This window comes from Neoarius graeffei, chromosome 9 (genome assembly GCF_027579695.1).
Source record: "Neoarius graeffei isolate fNeoGra1 chromosome 9, fNeoGra1.pri, whole genome shotgun sequence".
Taxonomy (NCBI): Eukaryota; Metazoa; Chordata; class Actinopteri; order Siluriformes; family Ariidae; genus Neoarius; species Neoarius graeffei.
Genome location: NC_083577.1, coordinates 12,086,905 through 12,096,733, shown reverse-complemented (window position 1 = coordinate 12,096,733; position 9,829 = coordinate 12,086,905). Strand labels below are relative to the sequence as shown.

Here is a 9,829-nt window from a genome sequence, read left to right as displayed (position 1 = left end):
CACACCAAACTGCGTTGAATAAATAAATATCATCCCTCAATGAATCATGATACACACACGCACACACGCACACATATATATGTATATTATATATATATATATATATATATATATATATATATATATATATATATAAACTCTGTTTGAGCAGCATACATGAGAAATAAACCTACAATGTAGCCATTAGAAAAAAAAAACGAAAAAAAACCCCCAAAAAACAATAAAACAACAGCGTCTTTTGATGTTTCCGTCACTCCAACACCTCTGAGGTGTAAAGTGTGTCAGTGTGTGGTGTGTCTCTCAGCAGCCTCACTTTAGCCAGCTGTATTGTGCTCGTGCCGGTCAGTTCGTCCCTCCATGTCCTTGAGGTGGGTGGTCCCTGTGTCTGGGCGCTGCTGTCAATCACATTTCTGTCACTCTCTTGTACTTGTAAGAGTTTTTATGAAGTCTGGCCATTGAGACACTCGCGCCTTAGACACTGCGCCGGCTTCCACCAGTCCCCACTGTGGCAGCGGCAGATGGTGCAGTCGTCCACCTTCACTTCAATGCCAGCTGGGATGATCGTCGTTCCGGCGTAGCAATTCGGACCTGTCGCATGGGAGAGAGAGAGAGACAGAGTAATGAGACAGAGCTCTCAGGAGGACTTTTTTTTGACAAGATGGCGGAGTGACTCAAGACACCCAAGGGAGGTTTGAAGTTGGAACAGACACACAGATCCATTTCACGGGCATGCACTGATGAAAGCTTGTTCCCCCCCAAAAAAACAGCTACAGTCTACCCTAAACACATCCACCAATAACAGCACTTATTACACTGAATTCTGGATCCTGATTGGTCAGAAGGTGTTGATTAATTTTCTATAACAGCAGCTCTGACCATAATACTATAAACCTGTGAATCCCAGGTTTATATTAACGCTCTCATTCTTATCGTTTCTATAATAACAGCATACAAAGACATATCAGGGTTGCTCTAGATAAATAGATTCGAAACATGAGGAGGTGTTTATTTTGCATTTATGGAAGGAGTCTCCAGTGTTAGCACTTTGTAACAGAGTGAACTAGAACTGAATTTGATGACACAATGAGTTTACGCTTCGCAGTTTCTTGAGAATAGGAACAACTGGAAATGAGACGCTGGGCTGGTGAGGGAACAACAAACATACAGTAAGTGTTCATGAGAACTATGTTCCTTCAGTGTTACATGTAACCAGAAACAGATAAAAAGTACAACGCGTCATTCTAAATAAAACAGTTGGAAATTGTTGTAATATATGAACCAGAATGGCAAGGACGTAGTGGCTCATCTGGCCTGCCATCAAAACAACCATGACTATCAAAACATCAAACAGAACTGAAATGTGACAATGTGAAAGAGGACCAACCTCCACGACAAATTGTTTACAGCAGGAAAATCAACAAAGGACTAAACTTTGTTTCCCAAGGGAAGATCATCATTCAGAACTAGAAACAGGTGAGAACTGTGAGAGGAGATACAATTCTAATGAGAAGTCCCAAAATTTGTTAAGTTGACCTAATTAGCAGTTCATCAGCAAAAAAAATTGACAAAGCAATGACCAAGTTTTGTGCAGAATGCCTAGTTCTTTCAAATAAAACAATCAGAACTGAAATCCATTGAGAACTGAGGGAGGAGACACGATTTAACTGAAAATAAACAAAGTTGTAAAGAAATTGTTTACAACAGAAAAATCAACAAATAAATGACCAAGTTTTGTTCCCTGAGGGAAGATCTACCCAAAACATCAATCAGAAGTGGAATCGGATGAGAAATGAGAGAGGAGATACAATTCTAGTGAGAGGCCTGGAAAATTTGGTAATTTGGCCTAATTACTAACTCGTTAGAAAAAAATTGACAAAACAATGACCAAGTTTTGTGCGAAGTAATGAGTTCTTTCAAACAAACAATTGGAATGAAAATCCGTGGAGAACTGACGGAGGAAATATGATTTAACTGAACTGTGGACGATGGACACCACGCCATGGCAACAGCTCATCGGCCTTATGACCAGATGAGCTAACAATCGACTTCAGGATGGTAACATTAACTCTGCTTCGTCACACCAGGCTATCTTTGATTATTTTCCGATAACAACATTGCACAGTGTTTTATTCCTTACTCCGTATTTAAGTCACTTACGAGAACGTACAACCCCGATTCCACAAAAGTTGGGACAAAGTACAAATTGTAAATAAAAACGGAATGCAATGATGTGGAAGTTTCAAAATTCCATATTTTATTCAGAATAGAACATAGATGACATCAAATGTTTAAACTGAGAAAATGTATCATTTAAAGAGAAAAATTAGGTGATTTTAAATTTCATGACAACAACACATCTCAAAAAAGTTGGGACAAGGCCATGTTTACCACTGTGAGACATCCCCTTTTCTCTTTACAACAGTCTGTAAACGTCTGGGGACTGAGGAGACAAGCTGCTCAAGTTTAGGGGTAGGAATGTTAACCCATTCTTGTCTAATGTAGGATTCTAGTTGCTCAACTGTCTTAGGTCTTTTTTGTCGTATCTTCCATTTTATGATGCGCCAAATGTTTTCTATGGGTGAAAGATCTGGACTGCAGGCTGGCCAGTTCAGTACCCGGACCATTCTTCTACGCAGCCATGATGCTGTAATTGATGCAGTATGTGGTTTGGCATTGTCATGTTGGAAAATGCAAGGTCTTCCCTGAAAGAGACGTTGTATGGATGGGAGCATATGTTGCTCTAGAACCTGGATATACCTTTCAGCATTGATGGTGTCTTTCCAGATGTGTAAGCTGCCCATGCCACATGCACTAATGCAACCCCATACCATCAGAGATGCAGGCTTCTGAACTGAGCGCTGATAACAACTCGGGTCATCCTTCTCCTCTTTAGTCCGAATGACACGGCGTCCCTGATTTCCATAAAGAACTTCAAATTTTGATTTGTCTGACCACAGAACAGTTTTCCACTTTGCCACAGTCCATTTTAAATGAGCCTTGGCCCAGAGAAGACGTCTGCGCTTCTGGATCATGTTTAGATACGGCTTCTTCTTTGAACTATAGAGTTTTAGCTGGCAACGGTGGATGGCATGGTGAATTGTGTTCACAGATAATGTTCTCTGGAAATATTCCTGAGCCCATTTTGTGATTTCCAATACAGAAGCATGCCTGTATGCCATGCAGTGCCGTCTAAGGGTCCGAAGATCATGGGCACCCAGTATGGTTTTCCGGCCTTGACCCTTACACACAGAGATTCTTCCAGATTCTCTGAATCTTTTGATGATATTATGCACTGTAGATGATGATATGTTCAAACTCTTTGCAATTTTACACTGTCAAACTCCTTTCTGATATTGCTCCACTCATGGGCGCTGCCAGGGGGGGAAAGGTTAGAACAATTCTAGGGGCCCAGCACTGTCATGGGGCCCTTTAAGGGGCTGATAATATGCTTTTAATGATTTTAATAAGATTTTTGAAATAACAACAATGCAATATTCCATCTGGTAAAATGAGCTAATTGAACAAGGTTGTCTATTTCTTGAGTTCTTCAACATATTGTCATTTAACCCTCCCCCTTTTGCGAAATGGTACTGTACAGTCCAGTTCTGGTAGAAGCGCGATTGCTGTGTCGCGGTGCAGCAGCCAGCCAGCCAGCAGTGGAGTGTGTACAGTCTATGATCGTTAAATATGAAGAGTGGCTGTCAAAAATGTAAAGAAAGGCAGCTGAAAGCTGAGAGGGACCGGAGAGGCAGGCAACTGGTCACTCAGTTTTTCCCAAAGAAAGGTAGCTATCGCTCACATGTGTGTTCAAAATATTAGCGAATGGTAAATGAACAGTATGAACATGGTTGGATTAGCCTATCAAGAGAACACTTTTACAGTTTGTACAGTGACATTTTTTCCATTTTAATAACTGAACTGACTTATGTGATAAACAAGATGAAATATTACATTATGCTGGTGCTAATAACTAGTGCTAATAACCAGTTTCATAACTAATGGGGTGCCCTAAATATGCACAGATTCAGCCTCAGGGGGACCTCCGCCCTACCAAACCACTGAACCCCCCTTTGGAGGAGGTAAGCAGCAATACAACCCATAAATGCTTTAGGATTGAAGTTTTTAATGAGCGAGCACCATATACAGTTTGCTAGATTAAAGTGTTGCTAATAACAGACACCAGTCAAGTGTTTGACATGGTTACGTGTGTGGAATGTTCACATGTTCTAAACCATTGGTTTAGAACGTGTCACATCACACATTTCACTACCAATTGTCCTAGCACAAGAAGGCATGTGGCAAAATCTTGAATTTTCATTTGTGATTGTAAATACATCAGAATTAGTCACTGACCAGTTTTCATCTATTCCCTGGTAAGTTAATACATAAAGTGTACTAACAAAGTCACAAACTCAAAGTCCATGGGCTATCAAAAGTCAAATAATGACAATAGTGCAATTGTGACGAGGGTGGGCAAAGTTGGGGGGCCCAAAATTCTAATCTTTCATGGGGCCCAAAATTTCTGGCGGTGCCCCTGGCTCCACTATTTGTCGGTGCAGAATTAGGGGGATTGGTGATCCTCTTCCCATCTTTACTTCTGAGAGCCGCTGCCACTCCAAGATGCTCTTTTTATACCCAGTCATGTTAATGACCTATTGCCAATTGACCTAATGAGTTGCAATTTGGTCCTCCAGCTGTTCCTTTTTTGTACCTTTAACTTTTCCAGCCTCTTATTGCCCCTGTCCCAACTTTTTTGAGATGCGTTGCTGTCATGAAATTTCAAATGAGCCAATATTTGGCATGCAATTTCAAAATGTCTCACTTTTGACATTTGAGATGTTGTCTATGTTCTATTGTGAATACAATATTAGTTTTTGAGATTTGTAAATTATTGCATTCCGTTTTTATTTACAATTTGCACTTTGTCCCAACTTTTTTGGAATCGGGGTTGTATTAGAATGAGTGAGTTAATATTATTAACATTTTAAAACCTCAGGCTTGGGTTTGGTTTCAGATCAGAGAGGGGAAGAGATGGGGTCATTCTCATAGAGGACATCTGTGGTCTATTTTTTAAATAAAATGAAAAAGTCATCCTTGTTGAAGGCTGAAACGTGAAATGTGATCTGTCGACTTTTTAATCTCAGTTTGGATTGTACAGTTGTTGGAACAGGGCTGAATTTGTCAGATATGAATTTGTGCTCATTCATCACGTCCGTGGTGCTTCTTCAAGGCCTCCTTCATCTCCTGACCTTTCTTCTCCTCATAAGAAGTGAAAAAAAACCCACAATGAAAAGCTGTTTTTCTCTGGAAGAGCCTTTGATGCTCAATAACCACATACTCACAACCACTGACCATTACACCTGTTATTTTACTCTGAACCTTATGTTTACTGTGACACTGTACTTGATGAGTAAAGTGTGGTGGAGATGATGAGTGGTGTGTAGATCTGGAGATATAAAGATGGTGTGTGTGTGTGTGTGTGTGTTGTCCAGAAAACTTGTATCTTCAGACTTTGCTAGTTTATACTTATTATACAGAGGGAATTCAAACTGGGAAAAAAAAAGTTTCTTTTTTGATAGATAAACTATTCTGACATTTCAGTACATTTTAATGTAATCATTAGAAAGTCCTTGATGTCAGTATGTCATTAGCATGGATACTAGTTAACCACACTTTTTTTACAAACTCAATTCTAAAAAAAGTTGTGACACTGTGTAAAATGTAAATAAAACCAGAATGTGATGATTTGCAAATCATGGAAACTCTATATGGGTGACATGGTGGTGTAGTGGTTAGCACTGTTGCCTCACAACAAGAAGGTCCTGGGTTTGAGCCCAGCGGCTGACTAGGGCCTTTTTGTGTGGAGTTTGTATGTTTCCCCCCGTGTCTGTGTGGGTTTCCTCCAGCTACTCTGGTTTCCCCCACAGTCCAAAGATATGCAGGTTAGGCTAATTGGTGGCTCTAAATTGACCGTAGGTGCGAGTGTGAATGGTTGTTTGTCTCTAATGTGTTAGCCCTGTGATGACCTGGCAATTTGTCCAGGGTATACCCCGCCTCTCGCCCATAGTCAGCTGGGATAGGCTCTGGCTTGCCTGTGACCCTGTACAGGATAAGCAGCTACAGATAATGGATAGATGGATGGAAACTCTATACTGTATTTCATTGAAAATAGTACAAAGACAATCTTCAACACCTCACTGGATCAAGCCAAAGTCCCATCATGTTTCAAGACTGCCACCATCACCCAGTGCCAAAAAAAACCTCATATCACATCACTCAATGACTACCGGCCTGCCGTACTCACTCCCATTATGATGAAGTGCTTTGAGAGGCTGGTAAAGCAGCACATCACCTCCAGGCTCCCTCCCATGTTGGACCCCTTCCAGTTTGCCTACCAGCCAAACCACTCCACTGAAGACGCCATCTCCTCCGCTCTTCACCTGAGCCTTGCACACCTGGAGGAAAAGAACACTCATGTGCGGATGCTGTTCCTGGACTTCAGTTCAGCATTCAATACTATCATTCCACAGCATCTGGTGAACAAACTGGGTCCCCTGGGCTTCAGCACCCCCCTATGCAACTGGCTGCTGGACTTCCTCACTGAAAGACCACAGTCAGTGCGGGTCGGACAGAACATCTCCAGTGTCATCACCCTCAGCACAGGCTCCCCTCAGGGCTGAGTCCTGAGCCCTCTGCTGTTCACTCTGATGACACACGACTGTGTCCCCAGGGCTACCAGCAACCACATTGTGAAGTTTGCGGATGACACAACAGTGTTGGGCCTCATCAGGGACGATAACAGCCTGGCCTATAGAGAGGAGGTGGAGCAGCTGGTGGGCTGGTGCAGGGAAAACAACCTGATCCTGAACATGGACAAAACTAAAGAGATCATTGTTGACTTCAGGAAAAAACAACCCAGCCACGCTCCACTTCTCATCAACAACACGGCCATGGAGGTGGTCAATAGCACCAAGTTCCTGGGGGTGCACATCACAGACAACTTCACCTGGTCTGTGAACACCTCGTCACTGGTCAAGAAGGCACAGTAATGTCTGCACTTCCTGCGTAGGATGAGAAGAGCCCACCTGCCCCCGCCCATCCTCACTACATTCTACAGAAGCACCATAGAGAGCATTCTAACCAGCTGCATCTCTGTGTGGTGTGGAGGCTGCAGTGCCTCTGACTGGAAGAATGTGAGGAGGAGAGTGGTGAGGGCAGCAGAGAAAATCATTGGGACTTCTTTTCCTTCCATTCAGGACATTGCACCAAGGCGTTGCATGTCTTGAGCCAGAAACATCATCAGTGACCCCTCACACCCTCACTATAGACTGTTCTCCCCTCTGGCCTCTGGAAAGAGGTTCTGCAGCATTAGGTGCAGGACCACGTTCTGTAACAGCTTTTTCCCCCAGGTCACCAGACTGCTGAACTCCAAACCCAAACTCTAAACTTCTATTTATACCTTGAACATTCCTAATTCCACAGGTCACTTTATACCATTGCACTTTATAATATTTTTGCTGCTGCATAATTAAATTTAATACACTTCATATTTATTTCTGTGCTGAGGCAAATTGCAACACATTTCGTTTGGTGTACACTTGTTGCATACTGAATGACAATAAAGGTTGTCCAAATCTAATAAATGTTGAAGCTGAGAAATTTTAGAGGGTTTTTTTGGTGAAAAATACTGTATATGCTAATTTTGAATTTGATGGCAGCAATACATTTCAGAAAAGTTGGGACAGGGGCACTGTGTTGCATCACCTCTACTTTTAACAACACTCTGTAAATGTTTGGGAACTGAGAAGACCAATTGCTGTAGTTTTCAAAGAGAAATGTTGTCCCATTCTTGCCTGATATACAATTTTGGTTGCTCAACACTTTGGGATCTCCTTTGTTCCTTTGCTCTATTTTTGCAATTCATAATGCAACAAATGGAAGACAGGTCTGGATTGCAGGCAGACCAGTTTAGCACCCGGACTCTTTTATTATGGGGCCATGCAGTTTTAATATGTGCAGAAAGCAGTTTGGCCTTGTCTTGCTGAAAGAAGAAAGGCATTCTGTGAAAAAAGATTTTGTCTGGATGGCAGCATGTTTCTCTGAAACATAATATCATTCAGCATTAATGATGCCTTCCCAGATGTACAAGCTACCCATGTCATGTGCACTAATGCACCCTCATACCATCAGAGATGCTAGCTTTTGAACTGTGCACTGATAACAAGCCGGATGGTCCCGCTCCTCTTTAGCCTGGAGGACATAGTGTCTATGAATTCTAAAAATAATTTCTAATTTTGAGTCATCGGACCTTGGGACAATTTTCCACTTTGCCTCAGTCCATTGTAAAAGAGCTTGGGCCCAGAGAAGGTGGCGGTGTTTCTGGATATTGTTTATATCTGATTTTAACTTGCATTTGTGGATGCAGTAATGAGCTGTTTTCACAGACGATGGTTTTCTGAAGTGTTCCTGAGCCCATACAGTGAGTTCCACTACAGACACATGTCTGCTTTTAATGCAGTGTCTCCTGAGGGCCTGAAGATCACAGGCATCTAATGTCAGTTTTTAGCATTGTCTCTTGCATACAGAGATTTCTCCAGATTTTCTGAATCTTTTAATGATATTACGTACGATCAATGATGTGATCCCCAAATTCTTTGCAATTTTACATTGAGGAACATTAAATTGTTGCACTGTTTGCCTATGCAGTCTTTCACATCTTTACTTCTGAGAGACTCTGCCTCTCTGGGATGCTCTTTTTATACCCAATCATGTTACTGATCTGTTGCCAATTAACCAAATTAAATTTTTTTTCGCAATACACAACTTTTTTAGTCTTTTGTTGCCCTGTCCCAACTTTTCTGAAACGTGTTGTTGACATCAAATTCAAAATGCCATATATTTTTCAAAAAACAATAAAATCTCTCAGTTTCTCATGCTGTCTTTGTATGATTTTACATGAAATAAAGGGTTTCCATGATGTGCAAATCATAGCATTTTGTTTTTATTTATGCTTTACACAGTGTCCCAACCTTTTTGGAATTGGGGTTGTATATTTGCTAACTCTCTGCTCAAACTTTGTTACTTTCAGCCTTGTAGATATGAGATGTTGTTGTATGAACACATTTTCCTTACATTCAATGTTGAAAAAACAATATAATTTGCTGAAGTTTTACAAAAGGCTAAATCACGACAATTATGGAATCATCTTCAGCATAATAATATCAAAGCATTTTTAATTCACCTTGATATAATTTGTGCGGGGGTGGCATGGTGGTGTAGTGGTTAGGGCTGTCGCCTCACAGCAAGAAGGTCCTGGGTTCGAGCCCCGGGGCCGGCGAGGGCCTTTCTGTGTGGAGTTTGCATGTTCTCCGCGTGGGTTTCCTCCGGGTGCTCCGGTTTCCCCCACAGTCCAAAGACATGCAGGTTAGGTTAACTGGTGACTCTAAATTGACCGTAGGTGTGAATGGTTGTCTGTGTCTATGTGTCAGCCCTGTGATGACCTGGCGACTTGTCCAGGGTGTACCCCGCCTTTTGCCCGTAGTCAGCTGGGATAGGCTCCAGCTTGCCTGCGACCCTGTAGAACAGGATAAAGCGGCTAGAGATAATGAGATGAGATGAGATAATTTGTGCGTGACCCAATGAGCCTGCTTGTGTTCAAGGTCTTTCATCTACAGTAACATCACTGTAATTCATTACCCTTCGGCTCTGAAGTTTCTAAATGGCCTGTGCTTGATGACATTAGTGGTTTGCGGTGAGTGTGTCACTGTGATGCCCCTCCTGGGCCGCCTTCATGTTTTCTGTCAATCTTCCTTCATATTAGGTTTCGCGC

General features: G+C 41.9%; 1 protein-coding gene across 2 annotated transcripts in view; it reads right to left on the bottom strand.

Annotated features, from left to right (window-relative positions):
• Positions 1–439: 439 nt before the first annotated feature.
• vwc2l (von Willebrand factor C domain containing 2 like) overlaps positions 440–9,829 on the bottom strand; it is a 156,137-nt gene continuing 146,747 nt past the window's right edge. For both annotated transcript variants that reach the window (XM_060928593.1, XM_060928594.1), the window contains one exon: positions 440–588. In XM_060928593.1, the coding sequence (XP_060784576.1) occupies positions 440–588 (149 nt within the window). The remainder of the gene's footprint in view (positions 589–9,829) is intronic.